At 34.4% G+C, this 24659-nt stretch overlaps 2 protein-coding genes across 3 annotated transcripts in view; one reads left to right on the top strand and one right to left on the bottom strand.

The window, feature by feature from the left end:
* LOC138329191 (lipase maturation factor 2-like) overlaps nucleotides 1-7602 on the bottom strand; it is a 61026-nt gene extending 53424 nt beyond the window's left edge. For both annotated transcript variants that reach the window (XM_069275999.1, XM_069275998.1), the window contains exons 1-4: nucleotides 7469-7602; nucleotides 2417-2467; nucleotides 1944-2146; nucleotides 1085-1113 (exon numbers count right to left, since the gene is read on the bottom strand). In XM_069275999.1, coding sequence (XP_069132100.1) covers nucleotides 1085-1113; nucleotides 1944-2146; nucleotides 2417-2467; nucleotides 7469-7565 — 380 coding nt within the window. In that variant the 5' untranslated portion in view covers nucleotides 7566-7602. The remainder of the gene's footprint in view (nucleotides 1-1084; nucleotides 1114-1943; nucleotides 2147-2416; nucleotides 2468-7468) is intronic.
* A 310-nt stretch (nucleotides 7603-7912) lies between these two features.
* Nucleotides 7913-24489, top strand: LOC138329187 (condensin-2 complex subunit H2-like). Its single transcript, XM_069275994.1, has 21 exons — nucleotides 7913-8153; nucleotides 8787-8923; nucleotides 9853-9954; nucleotides 10386-10441; nucleotides 10905-10953; nucleotides 11564-11599; nucleotides 12003-12071; nucleotides 12618-12697; nucleotides 13142-13302; nucleotides 14565-14645; nucleotides 15842-15912; nucleotides 16367-16438; nucleotides 16849-16918; nucleotides 17297-17413; nucleotides 18297-18421; nucleotides 19281-19341; nucleotides 19957-20091; nucleotides 20481-20539; nucleotides 21174-21275; nucleotides 21835-21981; nucleotides 22606-24489. Exons 2-21 carry the CDS (start codon nucleotides 8795-8797, stop codon nucleotides 22741-22743), a joined length of 1860 nt encoding a protein of 619 aa, XP_069132095.1. The 5' UTR covers nucleotides 7913-8153; nucleotides 8787-8794; the 3' UTR covers nucleotides 22744-24489.
* Nucleotides 24490-24659: the final 170 nt, after the last annotated feature.

Genomic DNA, 24659 nt, shown 5'->3' with positions numbered 1-24659 from the left:
GAAATCTCCGGTGATCAAAATGTCTTTTGCGTTTCTGGCGAACACTTCTCTCATTAAGTTTGTTAGGTAGGTGAAATTTTCAGCTGTACTTTTGGGGCTACGGTAGATATTTGCAATAAGTAGCTTGTCACCATTACTTAACTTGAGTTCAACAACTAGGTACTCTTCAAAGGTTGTTGTAAATTTTACTTGCTGAATTGTCATTTGTTCCGAAATATAAATGGCTACTCCACGACCTTCAGTATTGTTAGTGAAGCATCTAAATCCAGGTAATTTATAGAAACTGTTCTCCAGAGGTAGTGTCTTATTCTTTTGGTGGATTTCAGTAGAATTATACTTGGTAACGATTTTTCTACAAGTTCCTGAGGTTCATCCATCTTGCTAGTAGATAAAATATCTATATTTGAATAAAATATTATTTTACATATCGTGACTGCAGTATGCAAATTATGTAATGGTGTGCTTGTAGGTAAAATAGAGAAGCATACCGAAGAACAAATGAAACATGGCGGTGATGGTTCAAGTAAGTGAGCTACATGATGTTTAAAAGGAGTTTCTACAAAGTACGGGTCATGACACCTCCAAAGGAGATTGTGGATGAACACAGTTATGGGTACTGTTTACCACCACAAGCATAGGTTTTGTGATTTTGGCTTGGTTTTTGAGGTTCCCATTTGAGACGAGACAACATTTCAACTGGACAGGGAAATGTCTACCTAGCATAATTTTCGTAAATTTCATGATTCATCAAGCCATAACTTTGTCAATACTTGGACAATTTTGTTCATCAAGCACTCACTGGAACGATAAATTATTTTTCTTTAAGGTAAGATATGCGTCAATGGTGTATAGAGCCCGTTTATTAAAATAATCACTGTTTTAAAAAAAAATAGGTCCGTTTTTCTTGACCGCAAAGTTCATACCCTTGAATGATACTATAATATATATATATATGTATAATGTTGGTTAAAAAAATTGTGCCAGGTCCCTGTGATTTGAAACAGACCTGTAATTCAAAACTGAAAATGAAATATGAATGAAAAGGATATGAGGAGAAAAAAAGTTATGGAAAAGATAGACTCACCATTGGAACCACAAAAATGTTTGTCCAACCTAGAATGAAAAAATAAAAATACAAAATATTTACTTTGTTTATAACTCTCTGTGGCAGATTTTTTACTAGAGAATTTGTGTTTACTGCAGTAATATGTATGACTTTGTTCGATGTTTACAAATAAAATGAATATTGAATATAATAGTATGGTTACAGTATGGTTAAACTCATCAACTGAAGTATGGTAAGCTTAATGTGTCATATCCTGATTAATTATTCAAATTCAAGGTAAATGGACTGAAGGCCTCCAGCAGATGGAGTAGAGATGGAAAGACTTAAATATGCTCCACTATCGACAAATGGTATTTTTTCTCTATCAAAAACAGAAGCAGACGAATAAGTATTTTTCTTCAGTTACAAAAGTTACTTACTTTAACCATTACCACCAATGAAAAGTTTGAGCTTCTTATTTTAATTGAAGATAAAAATATTAAAAATAATTCATTGCGTCCCGAAAAAAACTCCATGGCACAATGCCCTGTATGGAATGAAGTACTGATTGTGCATGCACCAAAAGCAAAATAGATTATTCTATATGAATTTTTGTGTTAATTAGACACATATAAACACTTATTTTATTATACATCTGTTATTGTTCAAATGATAGGTATCGTTTATGTCTTGTAGAGCATCTTCAAGGTTTACATAAAAGAAGCACATTCTCAAACACTTTATACAGATATAAGTATCATGTCACATAACCATCTATATCCATACATACCTGGTACAAAGAGATATCCATACATACCTGGTACAAAGAGATATCCATACATACCTGGTACAAAGAGATATCCATACATACCTGGTACAAAGAGATATCCATACATACCTGGTACAAAGAGAGGTATAACATCCACAGCAGTGTGTAGGCCACAGTGTCGCGCGCCCCACTAAATATCAGACTGAGGAATGAAACTAACATTCCAGTCAAACACAGCAGATCCATCCCTCCCTGAGCATTCAATCCAAGACGTGGTGTTAACTTCATCAAAGTTGGAGCTCCATCCAGGAGTTCTTCAATTGAATCTATCTCTACAAATAAAACAAATTGAGCTCAGCCGTATCAAACAACAAATATTCAGACACAATAACAAAGCTATAATCCAAAATCAGAAAGATTTAGGGAAAAGAAAATATTACAAACTATAGTTTTGTTCTGAATTTGGCAGTATTATTAGTGTTACCTGTAGCATAAATCTGATCAATCCATCATATTTTAATATTATATTTTCATAGTTAATATTTCATAAAATAGCATCAACAATTAAACGAGTAAAATATCGGTACATTAATTGTACATACTTTCTTGAAGAACAAGTTTTGCTGGTAGTATACCATTTTCTCCATACAGACCTGGAAAAAGAAAAGAAAATATATGGTAATTTGTAACATGCAAACAACAAGAGGCCCAGAGGGCCTGTATTGCTCACCTGGTTTGTAATGCCAAGTAATGTTCTGAATACAGGTTCATTGTTTCCTTTCTGAGGGAATTTTAATATTAACCTCTAAATCCCCTATTGGGCCCCACCCCTCCTGCCCCCAGGGGGTCAGAGCCAAAATTTACACAAGTTATGTTCTCCTTTCCTCAAGGATGTTTGTGGCCAAATTTGGTTACATTCCAGGCAGAACTCTATGACAAGTAGCGATTTATAGGATTTACCTCTATTTCCCCTATTGGGCCCCGCCCCTCCTGCCCCTGGGGGGCCAGAGCCAAACTTTATACAAGTTCTGTTCCCCTTCCCCCAAGGATGTTTGTGGCCAAATTTGGTTACATTCCATTCAGAACTCTATGACTAGTAGCGATTTAAAGGATTTACCTCTATTTCCCCTATTGGGCCCCGCCCCTCCTGCCCGTGGGGGACCAGAGCCAAAATTTATACAAGTTCTGTTCCCTTTCCCCCAAGGATGTTTGTGGCCAAATTTGGTTACATTCCATTCAATACACTATGACTAGTAGCGATTTATAGTATTTACCTCTATATCCCCTATTGGGCCCCGCCCCTCCTGCCCCTGGGGGATCAGAGCCAAAATTTATACAAGTTCTGTTCCCCTTCCCCCAAGGATGTTTGTGGCTAATTTTGGTTACAATCCATGCAGAACTCTTGGACAAGTAGCGATTTAAAGGATTTACCTCTATTTCCCCTATTGGGCCCCGCCCCTCCTGCCCTTGGGGGTCAAAGCCAAAATTTATACAAGTTCTGTTCCCCTTCTCCCAAGGATGTTTGTGGCCAAATTTGGTTACATTCCATGCAGAACTCTAGGACAAGTAGTGATTTATAGGATTTACCTTAATTTCCCCTATTGGGCCCCACCCCTCCTGTCCTCGGGGGGTCAGAGCCAAAATTTATACAAGTTCTGATCCCCTTCCCCCAAGGATGTTTCTGGCCAAATTTGGTTACAATCCATGCAGAACTCTAGGACAAGTAGCGATTTATAGGATTTACCTAAATTTCCCTTATTGGGCCCCGCCCCTCCTGTCCCCGGGGGGTCAGAGCCAAAATTTATACAAGTTCTATTCCCCTTCCCCCAAGGATGTTTCTGGCCAAATTTGGTTTCAATCCATGCAGAACTCTAGGACAAGTAGCGATTTATAGGATTTACCTCAATTTCCCCTATTGGGCCCCGCCCCTCCTGTCCCCGGGGGGTCAGAGCAAAAATTTATACAAGTTCTGTTCCCCTCCCCCCAAGGATGTTTCTGGCCAAATTTGGTTAAAATCCATGCAGAACTCTATGACTAGTAGCGATTTAAAGGAAATGTTGACGGACAGACGGACGACGGACGGACGGACGGATGGACGACGGACGCCGCGCCATGACATAACAAAAACTCAAATAAAATGTTTGTAAATATTTAAAACGGACCATATTTATGTAATGGATCTCATCTCAGTAAGTAGTTAGTCACAACAGTATAGCTTTAATATATTCATATCCAACCCAATAGGCAACCCCTGTCCCTTTTAGCACTCTACCTTCTTTTTGAGCCCTCAATTTCATTTACCTCAACTTAGTTTCCTTTTGCATATTGATCAATGTCTTACTCTGTGCAATAGTTTTTTGAAATGTTAGCTGAAATTTGGTCTTATCACCAGTAAGCACCTGTTCATATTTTCAAATTTTTTTTAAACAGCCTTAGATGGTCACTCATTAGGTCGATTATGGTAAATGTGATTGGTAGATAAATTTATTTGCTAAGGTAAAGAAGCAGACAGTATTGGACTTGTCATCCATATAAAATGTTAAAATTGATTAATAAAGCAATTTGTACAACATGTAGCCTGTAGGCTTAATATAACCCTCTAATATGAATCATGCACGGCATGGGAAGAGCGAAGCTCTCCTTGCTTTTTTCTTTCTTATTTCAATATATTAGAGGACACAATTTAGAAATAAAAAGACGTACTTTAAAGTAGACCTGTAGTAGTATGTGACATAATGATTGTCAAGCATAATAAAACTTTCAATTTAAACAGAGATCAACGATTTGGATTTGAACGTTGATTTTCTGTGCACATGCAGTGCCACAGGCCTGCGGTACCGCGTATGCAAATCCTATGATTTCGCGCCATTTGTTGACGTGATGTGACGTCATGATTCCTTGTGCTCATCTTTCGCCTGGTGGATATTTTAACTGTATTCTATAGCTTTTAATTTTCAAAAGCGTTATTATTAATATATAAAAAGAAATAAAAATTTGTATAATTATTCCTGTTAATGCATTTGCATTAGTTAAATATATTTACTGTGGAGAGCAGTACCGGAGCAACGCACAACCGGAACAGGTTAAACCGGAAGTACGGAAAATTTTTAACCATCCATGCATGCAGGTCATTGATCTCAGTATGTACTTTTGCTTACATACATGTTACCGGAACAGAGCTTCAATTTTCGACAGGCGAACATAAATAAAGAATTAAATTAATTTGAATAATAGTGAAATTTCAGATAAAGATAAACTTATTAAAATACATTGCATATGCATTAAAAATTTTGTTATTGATTTTTGAAATGAAATTTTAATCTAGGCTAAGTTACAAATAAAACTGAATCCATTAATACAGCTAATGTGGCTATGTAATTCCTTGATAATGTGAATTGAGAATTTGGTGTCATCATAGACCTAATACCCCATCTAAGTCTGCACATACCGGTACATTATATGCAAACTTATTCCCTTTTACTACCTACATTACATATTGTGACCAGGTTTTTAGTTTACAGTATTTTCTCATTTATCTTTTAATACAGGAAACTGAAAGCCAAAGGTGAAGGTATATAATGCAGGTTTTTGTATTCTTTTGTGTTGAGAATAGAGGAATGAGTGCAACAAGACCAGTAATAGTCTGGTTTTATCATGTATGACCATGTAATTACTAGTTTCAAAGGATCAGCCTTTATTTGATAGGTCTAGTAGCTATTTCTCTCCCTCTTTCAAGATACACTATAACTGTATAACATGCTACAGGTTGGGCACATGTAAATTTATTGCTATTGTAAAGATATATAACTATAATAGCTAATTATAGCTATACAAAACTAGCGAAAAACAACATTTCTGGATATAAAAATGCTTCCGCTCAAAACCGAATCCTGAAACTTGCAGGGAATGTGTATAAGGATTATTTGACCACTATGCAACCACTTTTCGTTCGAAACAAAAGAGCAATACTTAACTTAATTAGCTTAATTATACCCTTTGGGGACCAATATTCGTCAGGGTAATTAAATAACCTCGGATATCAACAAACCAGCTAGAAATAAAATGTACCAATTTTATCAACATAAATATATAATATTTTGTCTTACTTGTACAATAAATTGTCTATCAATTTGTTATTTATCTATCGCAATACGGAAGATTTCTTAAAATCGGTCGCTGGGTGACGGCCGACCCAAAAGGGACCTGTTTTCGTCAGGGGGGCTGTTTCACTTATTACGAAAATTGAGATCATTACAAATAAATGATGAGCAGCAGGCATTTGCAAGATTGTGTTTTAGCTGAAAATTTCTTGTAGTTACATCGATTTTAAATCTTTAAACCTATTTGTCATTGAAAGTGGCGAACACCTCTGTTTACATAGAATATTGTTATGTTTTCACCAGAACTGCACTGAAAATTTCGGGTAAGTTGAATCGCCAAAATTATTTGTAATAACCCAAAATCTGGGCTATGAATCACATGATCAGACACATGACTTCCGGTAATTTGTTGACATACTGCTGATCAGTGCACATTGACAGTCAAACGCTGACGGTAGGTTTTTAAAGTTTCATTTAAAATACCTTCATTTTGGGGTATATTGCTACATCGTTTTATAAAATCACTTGGTTATAGCACACAATCTTTTTTAAGCAGGACAAATCTTCCTTGATCAAATCTGCCTTGGCAGACGACACTTTTTTTTATGAAATCACGCGATAGTTCATGAGATATAAGCAAAATTGTAAACATGACGAAAACAGGTCCCTGCTTTCAATATGTTTGAATGATTGTTATAAACAACCACTGCAAGTTGCAGGAGTCGGTTTTGAGCGGAAGCATTTTTATCTTCAAAAATATTGTTTACCGTCAGTTTTGTATAGGTATAAATAGCTATTATAAGAGCGTAGCTCTCTGCACGGCCGAATGCCGCGTAGAGCAAAGCTCTACTAACCATAACATGTGGGTGAGCATATAGATTCCAATACAATCCAGTACCCATTGGACTTTGAAATTGTGTCCCGCGGGAAAAGTCTCGCACCTCCATGTAGGCAGCCATGTTTTAATTCTCGTTATCAGCATGACGAGATTTAAAATTTTCTGCACTAGACGAAATGTGTCATTGGGATACACTTTGAAATTGCTGTAAGTAGTTTTAATTTACATATATACAAGAACAACGCAACAAATGTACTGGTCCAATATATACTGTGTATGTTCTCAAGCCAACGGCACTGTCAGCATTGACGTCACAAAACCTGACGCCAAAGATGACGGCACAGATTTGCGCATATTTTTGATAGCATCTGCATCTGATAAAAACAAGATTGAAGTAGACATCTATATTGAACTATTCCATTTGGATTATTTTGAATTCTTTCTAACTATCGATAATAAGTGCATGTCAGAGAAATATTTTATTGTTAATCTCGTTGAAAAATATAGACAATATAAAGTTATGATGTAATAATCTTTTACATGTAGCTGCGCTCTTCTGAGGCTTTGCCTTAAATTCATATTAGCTATATATCTCTATAATAACAATAAATTCACATGTCCCCAACCTGTGCTAGGCTGCAAGCAAACATTACACGTAAGAGGCCGATGTAGCACACTATTTTTGTGGATAATTTTCAATATTGTGTTTTTCATACCAGGTATCTGTACATATAAAGATGCAAATGCCATGAGATAAATTCCAGATATGCCCCAGAGGAACACATCTCTTGTATAGCCTACTCCACTAGTCATTTTCAACACTCCAACTCCCCGAGTGAAAAGTGCCTTGGAACACCTAGACAGGAAATGAATACGCCATGTAGTTCTATAAAAAAAAATATTTTTATTTCAACATTAACTACATATAAAACACTTATTTTGCAAACACATTTCCAATAAAAAATATTTTTATTTTTTTTCAAAATACACACGACTGTTTCAAAAAGTTTAATGAATGGATAAAAGGCGTAGTGATATATAAAATTTATTTCAATTTTACAGATTGTTACACTTCTTTCGATTGGCGTAAATTCGTTAAGGGACTACTTTCTTGTTGAAATTATCCAATCAACTGTCCTTTCGCACTCAGAGAAGTTTGTTTACAAAACGCGCGAGATTCAGATACATCGGGATGGAGAAACGTACATCGCTCCTTCATATATTTATTTAATGCTTCATGTTACTCTTCTGATGATAAAAAAATCTTCATTACCAAATAACTATTGTTGCCCATAATGATAACTTCATCTTTTCATAGAAAGCTCGAACATGAACTGAATCGCATTATCACATTGTTTTACCGTTAGACAGTATCACCAGCTGAATTGAACACTGCACAAGGTAACGTTAGGCATTTCAATGTAACCTATCATTTCCTTCCGTATATTCAGAATTAGTGTGCAATTAACACTGTGATCATCATGGTGGTTTTAAGTGTAGCAGCAAAGCCGGGATTCGAACCCGGGACCCTTCTCTTCTTCCCTTTACATGAACGCCGTCAAAAAATGACGATTATGTCACGGTGATCTGTAGGGGTGCAAGGGTGTGAAGGGATTAGATTTGTGATTTTTCTTCTATCATATAGATAAAAGGGGTGTGCAGAACTAATCCGTAAGGGCTACGTTGGAAATATGTGCCTTGTGTAGCAGGATTGGACTGGGTCGATCATCGGTGACCAGATAGCGCAGTCGGTAAAGCACTTGGGTAGAAAATGTAGCGGCCAGATCGGGATTCTAACCTGGGACGCTCTGAACACTAGCCAAGTACTCTACCGACTGAACTACCTGGTCAGCTATGATAGTTCCAGTCCAATCCTGCTACAGTTGTAACAATGATATAGACAAGCATTCCAAGTTCCCAACACCAATTGTTAATGAATTTTAGACTTCTTAATACTTTTATAGCATTGAATATGTATGCAAAATGATGCGTGATATTTTGAATTTTGAACATCACAGTGATATTTTACTTCAGAATCAACCATGGCTACCCAACAATCTCAAGCCCAGAACATGGATGCAAAGTTCTGTTCCATGCTGCAGCCTATTAGAGATCTCGCCAAGAATTGGGATGTAGATATCGCAGGCAACCTAGAGGACTACCTAGATGAAGTATTTTATCAATTTACAAATATACAACAAGTTACAACTATATAACATTCATATTTTCTTAGGGCTGTTCCAGCAAAACATATACGGTAGGGGGGATCCGGAAGGCACTTTGAAATTGGGAGACCCACCGATAGAAGTGATTTTCAATTTAGTTCAGTTGAGTCCCCACATGTTTAGTTTTTTGTGAACAACACTGTGGCATAGAAATAATTTTATTTTTCATTTTGCTCCAACATTTTAGCCTTTTTGGGTTTACATCTTTTGATTTCTAGTATCACTGAAGAGTCCTAGGACAAAAATTGTATTGTATATGGTGCAGTGAACTATTGTTTGGTGTATTGCATCTATTACTAAATTTGCTTGTGAACTGCCACTCTTTCCTTGACTTAATACCATTGAATTTAAATAAAGATCTGCTGATTATGATGACAACAATATTTTGCCAAAACTAATCAATTGTTTCTCCATGCCAAAAGGTTACAAATGCTTCAGATAGACCCACCCACAGAAGTGATTTTATCAAACCACCACCGTGGCATAGCAGGGATTTTATTTTGAACCCACCATGGCACATACAATTTTTTTTAAGTGCCTTCCCTGGGTGCCATATAAGTTTTACTGGAACAGCCGTTATAGCAAAATGTTGTTATATGTGCAAGTAGCTAATACATCAAAATTGTCTTGGAAAGGAATGGGAATTTTTCAAGGGGCTATTAATAATGACGAGGGCTGGTATATATATAATGGACTCAGTTTCCATTAGAAATTTATCATATATTTTCCAGAAATTTTAGGGGGGGGACCTAAAATTCTACTAATATACCATTTTCCTTTCATTTCCAAAATGGAAATTATAGCTCTGTCCCATTTAAGTATCTGTGTAGTTTTCTTCTGCGTCAGTTTGTACCTGTTTTTGTTGTTTGGTATAGCTGGACAATGTCATCGTGACCTTTGATGGAGGGCTTGTCACAATGAACTTTGCAGAGGCTGCCTTGGTTATCCAAGGCTCTGCCTGTGTGTACAGTAAAAAGGTAACTGATGAAGATGTGCAATGGTATTATGTTAATTTGATATGTTAATATATATATATTTGAGATGAGAAAATATCTTTGAATAAACACAAAACACTACAATGGTGAGCTCTATTAAAAATGAGAACTTTGCTGAAATTTTAATTTCTAGATCCAATTTTTACACAACAATACAATTTTTTTATGCTAAACTTACTGATTACAGCCAATTTTATTTAGTCTGCCATGTTACATTGATAATGTATTTACCATATACACGAAAACTTACTTAAAAGCATATCTTGCAGGAAGTAGAGAATTTTGAAAATGTGTCAGATGACTGATACACCCTCTGGCCTCTTGTTATAGTTATAGGTTGTCTAGAAAATAAAATTTCTGTTTTCTTTTATGTCATGTATGTATATATATATGTTGTGTGATTATCATTTCAGGTGGAATATCTGTATACGTTAGTACACCAGATTCTTGACCTTATGGCCAATAAAAAGTAAGTATGAGAGTGAAGTCATATCATAGTTTGATTTTCATTTTGATTAAATTATGGATCATTATTGCACACCGTCGTGAAGTTCTTTGAGGGTTTAATACTTTACATGTTTTACCACTATTGTGAACCAAAGAGCATGTTTTATATAGCTGATCATTCTGATTTTTATTCCCCCACAATGAAATAGCCTTATTTATTGGAGGGGAGGCTACCCTACCCGTAATATGGGTCAATAGAGGAGAAACAAACTAAAAGATGGCCCAATGTTATCCATAAATAACCAAAAATGTTCAAGGTAAAAACGAAATAGTAACCAATCATAACCATTTTCACTTATGTGTTATTTCCATTTTTCTCAAATAGAATTACTTTATAAGCATAATCCTTCATAATCCTTATATAAAAAAATTATGTGTGCTGCATAAAGTTGTTCAATGATGGCTTATCATTTTTATGTTCTCAGAAAGCAAGCTAAAGCTTCCTCAGTTGATGAGGATGGGAATGATGAGGAGATGCGATTTTAATGAGAGAAATGAGGAGGTATTCTGCTTAACACATAAATTAATGAGAGAAATGAGGAGGTATTCTGTTTACACAATAATTTAATGAGAGAAATGAGGAGGTATTCTGTTTACACACATAATTTAATGAGAGAAATGAGGAGGTATTCTGTTTAACACATAATTTAATGAGAGAAATGAGGAGGTATTCTGTTTACACATAATTTAATGAGAGAAATGAGGAGGTATTCTGTTTACACATAATTTAATGAGAGAAATGAGGAGGTATTCTGTTTAACACATAATTTAATGAGAGAAATGAGGAGGTATTCTGTTTACACATAATTTAATGAGAGAAATGAGGAGGTATTCTGTTTACACATAATTTAATGAGAGAAATGAGGAGGTATTCTGTTTAACACATAATTTAATGAGAGAAATGAGGAGGTATTCTGTTTACACATAATTTAATGAGAGAAATGAGGAGGTATTCTGTTTACACATAATTTAATGAGAGAAATGAGGAGGTATTCTGTTTACACATAATTTAATGAGAGAAATGAGGAGGTATTCTGTTTAACACATAATTTAATGAGAGAAATGAGGAGGTATTCTGTTTAACACACATAATTTTAATAAGAATGAGAGGAATGAGGAGGTATTCTGTTTACACATAATTTAATGAGAGAAATGAGGAGGTATTCTGTTTACACATAATTTAATGAGAGAAATGAGGAGGTATTCTGTTTACATATAATTTAATGAGAGAAATGAGGAGGTATTCTGTTTAACACATAATTTAATAACTCATTCACCCTTGAAGACACATTTGATCCCTCATACATAAGGAGCTGGTACATTTCATTTTGAATTTTCAATGGTGAATGAATCAGCCCAACAACAAAATTATTATTATTCAGGAAGTTGAATGAATTTCTAATTGTGATTTTGTAATAGTTATATAAAAGTTTAAATCTAAAAACTTTATGGTATCTTTTATTTCTTTAACAAATATTGAAAACAACAGAGAAATGTAATTTATTTCATGTTATTTTGAACAGTTCCTTAACCTTGATGACATCCAGGAACATAACAACACCAAGTTCAAGGAAGACAATTATGGCTGTAAGGTAAGGTAAACTCCTTAACGATTGTGTGTTACACTTTTTAACGTTTCAAAAAGCATGGAAATGTAATACTTGTCAGTATATAATTAAAAGTCAATAAACAAGCAGTTCTGCTTGGATGGGTGTCTAGATATCGACGAAAAAAGTTAAGTATTATATACCTGTCATGTGGAGTTCTGCTTGGACGGGTGTCTAGATATCGACGGATTATATACCTGTCATGTGGAACATGTAACTTGATCATAGTGCCACCATCTCAGTGCTTCTCCTCCCTACCTTGTTTTATATCCTTGGTTACTCTGTTTACTTTAACCAAGAATACAATTGAAAATGATACAATTGATAAAGTGCTGATGTTTGTTAATTCTTTTTTGATATTAAATTAATCATTAGAATGCCAAATTAAATCATTGCTGATATTTCATTGACAATTACCAAAACAGACATGTAAAAGAATTGAATTACTGCATTTAACTCTCTATATCCTATATAAAAGGAACAATGGTTGAAGATGGTTATCTTACATCAATATCAAATGTTTTGTTACAGTTTGTTCAGGCCATGCCCCATATGCCTCTTTGTCTAATACCCCTAGAGGATGGGGAGAAGGGAGATAACCCACTCCTAAGGTACGTCTGTCTGAGATTCAGAGAAGTAACTCACTCTTGAGGATAGTTTTTACCCTTGGTAATGACCATTCAGTAATAGTTGCTTACGTCATGTCAGTTCAGCTCGAAAGCATGGTATGACCAATATGTGTGTTTTACCAACACTTCTGTCAAAATAGCGCAGGGATATCATATCTTGTTGTTTATTATCTAACAAGACCTATTCACTATTCAGCAGTATTAAAACCATAAATAGCTGCCTTAATTGCTTATTTTTTTCCCACAGTACCTGAATATTTAGACTATTTGAGCAATGTGAATTCATATTTTATTCCTGATAAATAAACAACAAAATGAAGTAGGTAAAGAATGGTTGGAACATTAGTTGGTGTGCTTTTGAAGTCCTTTGTCTACTATCAGCAGTACTGAAAATTAATTACATACGGTATTTCTTTTTTTGAACAGTAAAACAGGTGAAGTCCTTGCCAGTAGGAACGACTTCAGGATGAACACATGTTCGCTCCACCAGTCCGGGACATTGTTACTGGATATGTACCACCTCACTCTGATAGACAAGTCCATCAATATGGCCGTCGAGTCATTCCAGAGCCAAGGTCTTAGTACAGGTAGGCAAGGGCAAAATTATTGTTGTAAAAGTAGGCAAGGTCAAAGTTAATGTTGTACAGGTAGGCAATGTCACAGCTAATGTTGCACCGGTATGCAAGATCAAAGTTAATGTTGTACAGGTAGGCAATGTCAAAGTTAATGTTGTACAGGTAGGCAAGGTCAAAGTTAATCTTGTACAGGTAGGCAAGGTCAAAATTAATGTTGTACAGGTAGGCAAGGTCAAAGTTAATGTTGTACAGGTAGGCAAGGTCAGAGCTAATGTTGTACAGGTAGGCAAGGTCACAGCTAATGTTGTACAGGTAGGCAAGGTCAAAGTTAATGTTGTACAGGTAGGCAAGGTCAAAGTTAATGTTGTACAGATAGGCAAGGTCAAAGTTAATGTTGTACAGGTAGGCAAGGTCAAAGTTAATGTTTTACAGGTAGGCAATGTCAAAGTTAATGTTGTACAGGTAGGCAATGCCAAAGTTAATGTTGTACAGGTAGGCAAGGTCAAAGTTAATGTTGTACAGGTAGGCAAGGTCAGAGTTAATTTTGTACAGGCAGGCAAGGTTGGAGTTAATTTTGTACAGGTAGGCAAGGTCAAAGTTAATGTTGTACAGGTAGGCAAGGTCAAAGTTAATGTTGTACAGGTAGGCAAGGTCAAAGTTAATGTTGTACAGGTAGGCAAGGTCAAAGTTAATGTTGTACAGGTAGGCAAGGTCAAAGTTAATGTTGTACAGGTAGGCAAGGTCAAAGTTAATGTTGTACAGGTAGGCAAGGTCAAAGTTAATGTTGTACAGGTAGGCAAGGTCAAAGTTAATGTTGTACAGGTAGGCAATGTCAAAGTTAATGTTGTACAGGTAGGTAAGGTCGGAGGAAAGGTCAAAGTTAATGTTGTACAGATAGGCAAGGTCAGAGTTAATGTTGTACAGGTAGGGTCAGTTAATGTTGTCAAATGTTAATGTTGTACAGGTAGGTATGGTCAAATGTTAATGTTGTACAGGAAGGCATGGTCAAAGTTAATTTTGTACAGGAATGTAACATCAAATCTTCTTGACTCGCAGATATAGAATCAAACAATTTTCATAGAAATTGTGAATTACATAATCCTGGTATTTTGTGATTTGTTCTAGGAAAGATGACCATTTTCACTATGGTTTTTTTTGGGAATGAGTCAGACTAGTAAGAACTATCAGTTTGAGAGATAGCGATTAAACATTATGAACAGAATTTGAAAACTGCTGTGAATATGCCATAGTAATATTTACTGTTGCTCCTACAGATACAGCACCCCTTGCAGATATTGCTGAAGAATCAGAATCACCTGTCACTGAAGATGTCGCTATGGATGATCCGGTTGAAGGTTTGTTCTATAAACTAAATTTACTTCTATATTATGATCAGTACATGTAGTTCTATATTTCCCCTCTTTACTACTTTTTAAAACCGACTTATTAGGTCACCTGAAACGAAGTCTCATGGTGACCTATTATCATCGCCTTTTGTCCTCTGTCGTCCGTCGTGTGACGATAAACAATTTACATTTTCGACTTCTTCTCCAAAACCACTAAAGCAATTTCAATGAAATTTTGCACAAACCTTCTGAGGCATAAGGCCAATCAAAATTGTCAATTATATGGTCATCAACCCCCAGAGGGCTGTGGAAGGGGCCAAAGGGGTCAAATAGGCTAAAACTTCAAAGATCTTCTTCTCCAATCACAGATGAGGTAGAATCGAATACTCTTCATGGATAGAAAGGTCTCAAGGACACGTTCGAAATTAATGCCTGTCCTTTTGCCCGTAACCGGCAACTTTATAGTCGGGCAGACAAGCTTTACCATGTAGCTTGTCCTTTGACCGGGAACTTTTGGCCTGGATTGTGGATATACAAAAAAAAAAAATGGCAGTAGTATTGTCGAAAGGTCGAAGATCAAAACTGTACAAAACAGATTTTCGTAATATTCTGGTTTTCAATCAACTTTGTTGAGAGCCTATGATACAAATTCGGATATGCAGATATATTTTATTAGTAAAACTATAGAACGAATATATATATACGTACCCGACCTACTAAAACTTTTGCAAAATTAGATTTGAATTGGATTGATTACTTTGCAATGGAAATTAAGTTAGATAATAATTCTTGGAAGTGAATTTTTCACAGAATTACTTTGATAGCAAAAATCACAAAATTGAATTCCATGCAAAAGAATGTTGGCTTATAACGATATAGTACACTATGTGGTGTAAAGATGGTATTTCTTCTAAAAATGTGTTGAATCTTTGTACTTTTCAGAATCAAATTGATATTCTACCAATTTTAATTTAGCTGAATATGCACAGTTATCTGTCTTCCATAATTTTTCATTGGTTATTTTTATCTGTTATTCAAAAAAAAAAAAAAAAAAAATGATAATCATTTCAAGAAATTCTGTGCAGGCATGATATGATAAGACAAGTACTAGCAGATTTGTCACTATGCATGGTTGATTATCACGGTTTATATTATTTTGATGTGGATATGTAACGAGTTATTGTTGACCATTTATTTGTATTTAGATGACAACGTTGAGCCGATGTTTGATGACCTACCAGAGAATGATGATCCTCCATTACCAACAGAACCCACGGTATTGACCCTGATTTTGTTTCTCTCGTAGTATGTTTGATGATGTTGTTTGTTAGACACGAATGAGAACTTTCCTCTTACCTTCGATAGTTTACTGGTGTTGTAATTTTTGTGCTTGAAAACTTAACATGATTACTCTGTGCCTAACTCGATTTGCCCTCCTCTGCTTCTAGAATATAATTTCTGACCACTCAATTTGCTTCTCTTCTACTTCCATCAGCTTCTATCTATGAGCTGGAAGATATTTTTCTTGGAAGAGTGCAAATTGAGTAGGAATCTGGCATATGCACATCTCCATGGAATTTTTTTTGTATTTTTCAATTCCATGGCCACTACACTAATTTAGGGTTTAAATATTTGAATTGTTCTCTTTTGTAAATGATACAAATTCAATTATTTTCTATACTTCACATTTTTGTACATTGACTATAATCTTTGAGTTGGGTATATTATAGGTTACAGAACCTGAGGAGGTCCGAAGATCAGAGAGACAAGCCAAGGCAGTGAAGACTGTACCTCCTAAACAGGTAGCTTCTGTTCAGAACAACTTAATACAGGTTGTAAGAAGATTAGTCAGGGAAATAGGAAATCTTAATGGTTTAGGCATAGTTTAGTTCACTTCATGAATAAAGTTCAACTATCTGAAAACCTTGTAGCATTTTTAAAAATCATTCAATGGCGTGATAAAATTTCCTGTAACATTGCTGCTAGTGTAAGATTCTATTTATGATATACCTGGGTAACTAGTATTTATGATATACCTGGGTAACTAGTATTTATGACATACTCGGGTAACTAGTATTTATGATATACCCGGGTAACTAGTATTTATGAGAAACTAGTATAGTTCTACTATATAACTTGTATTGGCTATTGGCAATAGAAACATGATGAATTGTATCTATGTGAGCTCAAACGTATCTTGTATCTTTGACAGGATGTGAATGCCTGGGAGTTACTTGACCCGCATGAAGCTGGCCCACAGACAGGAAAACCTTTAAAGAAAAGTAGGTCAATGTACAAAGATTTTCTGATGTATTGTTTCACTATTTACATGATGTGCTTATCACAGACATGACTTTTTGAGTAGGATTTCTGGGTAATCATTTGTTGGAATCTTGACCAATTTAGTAGCTACCAGTTCATTTTGATATAAATTCAATTGTATTGCTTAATGATGCATTTTTATGCCCCACCCATGAAATTGGGGGCATATTCATGTGGTGTTATCCATTTTACCTCATTTCCATTCTATCCTGCATTGACATCAGATAGTAGGGGCATTTATTTCATACAGACCATATTTCTTTTACAACAGTTTGTAAACTAAGATGATGTTTTAACAATATTTTGATATTCAGTATCATACTGATTTTTTTTCTAAGGTAAAACATTCAAGGTTCCAGAAAGTGTACAAGATGCTGTCTCCAAGAAAAGAAAAAGAAAGTCATCCGTGAAAAAACAAAAACTTCAACCTTTGTCAGAGTTCATTATAGGCACATGTAAGAGAAAATGTTGTAGATTCTGAAAACTTTATTGCATATTTGTAGTGTATGAATTTAATTGATTCCTACGATAGTACAAATATCTGTATATATTGTGTTGTGTGCTGTTATTTAGTATTAGTATAGCATACACTAGTCTATATCATAGTTGTTCACATGGAATAATTTTTGTTGTTGACAGATGATGTTGACCAAATGCTATGTTGAATAGTGTGTATCATTACTCTGTTGAAATTTTTTGTTTTAACAATGTAAAAGTAGCATTTTCTGATGTAGTAGATAATCAACATTAAGAGTCAAGAAATAATTTTGAAAAGAAAACCATCTGCAGCCATTTGTCTTAATTCGAGAACTACATGCAAAACATGTAGATCTCTCCAATTAGATGTGATAACAAAATTTAAAGATGCTCCACCGCTGACAAATGGTATTTTTTCACTATCAAAAACATGAGCAGACGATTTAGTATTTTTCTTCAGGTACAAAAGTTACTTACTTTACACCATTACCACCATTGAAAAGTTTCAGCTTCTAATTTTACTTCAAGTTAAAAATATGAAAAATAATTAATTGCATCCCGAAAAAATTCTGTGTCACTATATCCTATATGGAATAAAGTACTGATTGCGCATGCACCAAAGGCAAAATAAATTATTTTATATTATTTTTTGTGTTAATTAGACATATATATACACGAGTAAACACCAATTATTGTTCAAATGATGAATATCATTTATGCTATGTTGGCGGTGGAGCATCTTTAAAAAGTATGAAGGAATAAAATAAATCATCTGGTTTGAAATTTAGGAAAATCTACTTTTATGATTTTGATTTGCTAACTGTACATTTTAAATCAAAACATATGTTGTGTTTATTATAGTTTCGCATAAAAGTAAGTTTCCAAAGAATCCAAGGAAGGTGCCAGTGCTTGTGGAATTTGAGCAGCAGTATTGGATTGAGTACAAGAAGAGACAATCACTGCTAAGGGAACAGAAAAAAGCTATGGTAAGATCATGTCCCTAGCAACTAGTCCTATTCCAGTACTTATTGGGTACACGGGTATCTGAATCTCTTTACATTTACATGTAGCATACTGAATGCCATTAGTTACCTAAACGGTTATCAAATTTGCATTTTCCAGGGTTAAATATATATTCCTTCATTTAAAGGGGGCCAAAAATAAACTTGATGGGAAATATGAATTATTCTTAAACACTGAAAAGTCAAATATAATGTTTACATACTTTTTAGCTGATTTAATATTTGGAGATAATATTTTCAAAATTTCAAAGGAAGTTTTTCAGGATGAGTTTTCAATTGACCCAACATGTATTACTAATTACTGCAAATAATCCATAAGAAAAACAGACTCTACTTGTTTATACCACACTTCCTGTACCATTTTGTATTTTTACTGTTTCTGATTATTTATAACATTTGAAATAAAGGTTCTTATGATAAGAATTTCAACACTTTACTTAAAGATGCTCCACCGCTGACAAATGGTATTTTTTCACTATCAAAAACAGGAGAAGACAATTTAGTATTTTTCTTCAGTTATAAAAGTAACTCATTTTACACCATTAACAACATTAAAAAAATGAGCTTCTAATTTTACTTCAAGTTAAAAATATGAAAAATTATTAATTGCATCCCGAAAAAATTCCGTGGCACTATATCCTATATGGAATGAAGTACTGATTGCGTATGCACCAAAGGCAAAATAAATTATATCATATTATTTTTTGTGTTAATTAGACATATATATATACTATAATACACCAATTATTATTCAAATAATGAATATCATTTATGCTATGTCGGCGGTGGAGCATCTTTAATGTACTATATGTGTGTTACACAGAGCCGTGAGGTGTTGGAGGAGGATGAACAGGAAGAGGACATGAACCAGCCAGATAATGATGGTCAGTGTTAAATTCCTTACAGTTTAATCTGTCTATAAAGACCACGCAAGGATAAAAAAAAGTATACATATTGGTAGCCAATTATAGCCAAGTGGTCTTTATGCATAGATCAAATTGTGTTTTTGAAAAACAAATTAAATAAAAACAGACTTCGCTCAAAGACCTTTTACTTGGTTACATATTAAAGAAAATACAAATGTAAGCTAAATTCAGTTGACCACTGGAGGCAGCTCTCATATTCCTAAATCACACTATTAGAACTTTGCTAAAGGCCAATACTAAAATCGTAAAGAGTACCAGACCTCAAACTTGATGCCTGAAGGTTAATGATTAGTGTTACTAAATGTTGAATATATTCACCGTTTGGTCATATTTTCATTAATCTAAAATGTTTATTTTCGATATAGTTATTGGAGGAATATCATGCCAAGTTTGGTATTTAGAGAGGAAAATATGATGTAAAAACTATATTTGGTGCTCTGTTATTCATGGTGGAGATCAAAAGCCTGAAACCTTGGAAACATTTACTAGATAATTGATATGGAAAGGGAAACATCTTCCAGGTATACTTTTTAAGTTATACAACCAGTTTACAATGTTTTGTTTCCTTTTCAGATATAGGGACAAACCAGTTAGATGATGGTGACGATGATTTGGACAATGATGCACCATTGGTAGATGATAACCTTTTTAATGCCATTGAATCAGCCTTTTCAGATCATCCTGTAGACATGTCACCTACTCGATCAGGTAAAGTATCCATTTCACCACAACACACTTCATGTTGGCTTCAACATCCTTGAACAATCCTTAAATAGATCATTCATTGCAAAATAAAAGTTATACAAAACTTATACAAAGCACTTCCAATGTCCAGGATTGGATTTAGAATAAGAGAAAACCAGAGGGCCTGGAGAAAACCCTCATGACGAGACCTTTTCACATTTGTGGTTGAGATCAAATGGCTACTGAGCCTATTAACTTGATTTGCCCTCCTCTACTTGACTATCACTTCTGATCAGTTATAGCTTTACCTACATCTATAAGCTAGAACATCAATGAGAAGAGGCTTCTCTTATAAGAAGAGCGCAAATTGAGTTAGCCTTCACTACAAATATTTTACTCTACTTACATTTCAGAAGGATATGAGGTTGGAGAAATAGTTACTGATTATGAAGAGCTTGTCAGGCGCCATGTGGTAAGTCAAACAGACTTATATCGAAAACATCAGTTTTCTGACATGTTGATTCAGGGAAAAGTTAGGCCAGAAATCTTTAAACTCAGATTGAGATATGCCTTTCTGCTTGGCAAAATTATGCTAAACTAATTTCTTCTAAAGGGAAATATTTTTATCCCGTTCAGCCATGTCATAAATATCTTAAGACATACTAATAATAACTTTTTTGTGATGTCACAAGTAATAATGACCTTATAACGGAAATATGACATCATGTGATTGTCTCAGTGGATAGAAATGTCAAATTCAAGCCTGATTTTGTCGCTTTTACATAGAAATGAAATTTAATGTTTTGTATATATATTTCCATAAACACCATAGCTATGTTATAAATAGAATCTTACACTCGTGACTATGTAATATAAGATTATTAATCTAGTTAAATAAACTCGCCTAAAGGTTCATGGTATATCAAATAATTGAACTCCTTTATTTCATATTACATCGCCATTCATGTAGGATCCTCTGTATCCATTAATACAAATGTATTCAGCATGTCTCATCATAATAACATTTTTGATAACTCGTACTTATACCTGAAACATTTTGGTTTATATATCTGTCTGAATGTGATGAACTTTTTATCTGATTTCAGGAGCAGTACATGGCTAGTGCCCAGGAGTATGCCCAGATAACAGATCTGTCACAACGTGTGCAAGAATGGGAAGAGAAAGTTATACCAAAACTTCAGGAGGGGGTCAGTATCATTTCCATAGATATCTGCTTGCATAGACTCATAGCTCTTTGAAAAAAGTTGGCATTGAAAATTCAGACCTCAAACTCTTTGAAAATTTAGACTAACCACTCATTGATAAGTCAGACTGCATATTCATTGACAATTCAGATTAAAAACCTGATTGACAAGTCTGACTAAAGAGTACTCGCTCATTGACGAGTAGTATGAAAAACTCATTTACATTTCAGTGAGTTTCCATGTTACTCTATCGCACAAATAAACCCTACTTTTGGTTAACCTGAGATTTTATTGAGATTTAAACAGAAGAATGCAGTCATGTCAGTGAGTTGTCAGTTAATCAGTTTAACATCTGATTTATCAGAGGGATTTAATCTTCCCAGCGAATTATAGTATATAATAATGGAAATACAGTGTAAAACTGTAAAATTTCAGTGGTTAAATTAATAGCTGTGATTCCATTGCACTCTCTACACTTAGATATATCCTTTGTGCAGTTTTGTGATTCAAAATTCATAAGATTTTCCTTTTGGTTGTCATTAGTGTAATTGTTTCCCTACAGGACTCCCATGAAGCTTTTGACATTAACAGATACGGGACGAAGGTGTTGGACAATCTCAATAGAGAAAAGAAAGTGCCGTTTAAATCTATTGCTGAGGGAAAACCATCATTTGAAATATGCAGATTATTTTTATCCTCTCTGATGTTGGTAAGATCTATAGGAGTTATTTTCTTTTTATGTTTTATATATGTGGAGTGAAAAATCTACAGCATTTGTTTTTTAATTGAATACGTGTACGGATGAAGTGTGTGTAGGATCTTATACACGAGGAAAACGGAATGTGAAGGGAAGCTTGTCTGGAAGATTTTTACTCTTCTTTCATAAAATTTCATATAAGATCAACAATCATTTAAGATCCTGTATTATATGAAAAGCCAAATATTGCTTTGATAGAATGACATTTAGGAAATGTCACACATATTAACAGCCAGCATCATTTAAGGGTATGCCAGATTTAGGGGGCAGAGAAAACCTAGAATATCCACAAAAAACTGACCGGCCAATGGTCAGTATCTGGCAACAGCCCCATATTAGATTCAAACTCACGACCCAGCAGTGGTGGGCTAGTGGTACTATGTAGGGACATCTTAAACACTAGGCCACTACTGCCCCTTACTTTGAAATATGGGTGATGTTACAATATTGTTGTACACATGTGTCTTATAATGGATGTGACATGGCATAAGCAAATGAGTCAATTAAAATTTTGGGGGAAAATGTTTCTGGTTCAATTTTATAAAAACTATGTTTAATTATTTATTTTTTTCACAGGCAAATACAGAAAATGTGAAAATTGTTCAGAATGGATATTTGGATGAAGGTGCCGATAAGTTTGAGATGAAACTGTTATCCACAGAACGGATGTTTGAAAAACTAGAGGAATATCAGGCACCCTCTCTTCTTTCTTGACCCCTGGTGAAATCTGATCCTTTAGGTGATATAAGGCTGTGACATTTTAAAGACCTGTAAATTTTTCATCGTAAATACAGTTACACTGTTCTGTTATTAGAAAATGTACAAAAAATACGACTTCATGGCCTGAAAAACTTTTGCCAGTAAATCAGGGACATATTGTTTTTGCATATTACAGAGTTATCTGCCCTTGTGGATAGGTATTGACTGTGATGTCATCAATTTCTTAGTGATATTACGACGTTTTCTGACAAAATGTGAAGTTGCACTCACAAAAGCATGTAACAATGTAGTACCCACTGCAAAGGCAGGTTACCCTGTAAATTGCAAATGCAGAATATTTGATAAATTTTATTTTACTTTGAAGTAATCCCAATAATCATGTTAAAAATCTCAAATTATAGCGTTGTTGTACACAATGTGAGATAATTGTTTTCAGAAGCATGGTTTTTTGTCATTTTGTTACCACTGGGTGATCAGAAATATTTGATTAATTATTGATCCTTAAAGATGCTCCACCACTGACAAATGGTATTTTTTCACTATCAAAAACAGGAGCAGACGATTTAGGATTTTTCTTGAGTTACAAAAGTTACTTACTTTACAACATTACCACCATTGAAAAGTTTGAGCTTCTTATTTTACTTCAAGTTAAAAATATGAAAAATAATTAATTGCATCCCGAAAAAATTCCGTGACACTATATCCTATATGGAATCAAGTACTGATTGTGCATGCATCAAAGGCTAAACAAATTATTTTATAATATTTTTTGTGTTAATCAGGCATATATATACACGATTAAACACCAATTATTGTTCAAATTATTAATATAATTTATGCTCTGATGGCAGTGGAGCATCTTTAATAAAAATCATAATATCTATGTTGAATAATAGACCTTCATTTGAGTGATCAGCATTCTGTTCAACCTATAAATTGATGACATGAATGATAATTACATGTATATTTATTTTTGTGATAAAGTATTAGATGTTGAGTACCAGATTGAGCTAGCCACAGTGTAAACCTGTTGTGCTGCTACTTGGTAGGTTGGTGTAGTGAACCCTTGATATAAAATCACCACTTGTTCACAGCCTTTGAACCATCTGGATTGTGAAATTTCCAAAATGCCAAATTTCGCTCTCTGACATTTCTGTCCGAGTTGTTATGTTTCTTGACAATTGGCATTTGGATGATTGCAAGTCTACTTTATAAATGTATAAATGGAAGTGTTATTCTCAACCAGTGTGAGATTTGAATGTTAATATTAGTGACTGCGATGTTATTGTCATGAGACAAAATTATATTTTCTAATGTACAATGTTAGAAGTGATATATTAGAAGTGATAATGTTCTTTTTTATGCCTCTGCCATGAAATACGGAGAGAGGGATGAAAGCCGTATGCCATCCCATTGTATCTTGTTCTGTTCTGCTTCCATATACCAGTACTGTATAACATAAATGTTTGTTAGAGCAGTTTTTCTTGATAGAAATATTCCTATGAAACAGTGATACAATATATAAATAGTGTTGAGGAGTAATTATATTTTTATTTTTGTGGTTACCAAGGAAACAACAAAGGTTTCTACTAGTATACAACAAGCATTTCATGATACATATGGTATGGAGGTGGAGATATCCTGTATACATTTCAGGTTTTACAGTTACTGCTGGTAACTTTTTATCTACTGTAATAATAAGCGAGGACCTATAATAAATGATGTAATCATGTCACTGTATATGGCTTCTGCTGTTTTTATATTGTTTTGTTTAATGTATAGAGACTACTATGTGTATTGATTGCCAAGAGTATAAAATTTTACCACTTCTAAATTGACTGCAAATGAGAAATGTAGGTATGTATTTTAGTGTACTATAATGTCCGGGTAAAATTTTTAGGTTTTTAAAT

This window comes from Argopecten irradians, chromosome 8 (assembly GCF_041381155.1).
Source record: "Argopecten irradians isolate NY chromosome 8, Ai_NY, whole genome shotgun sequence".
Lineage (NCBI taxonomy): Eukaryota > Metazoa > Mollusca > Bivalvia > Pectinida > Pectinidae > Argopecten > Argopecten irradians.
Note: the sequence above shows the minus strand (reverse complement) of the source record. Positions and strands in the feature narration are given on the sequence as shown.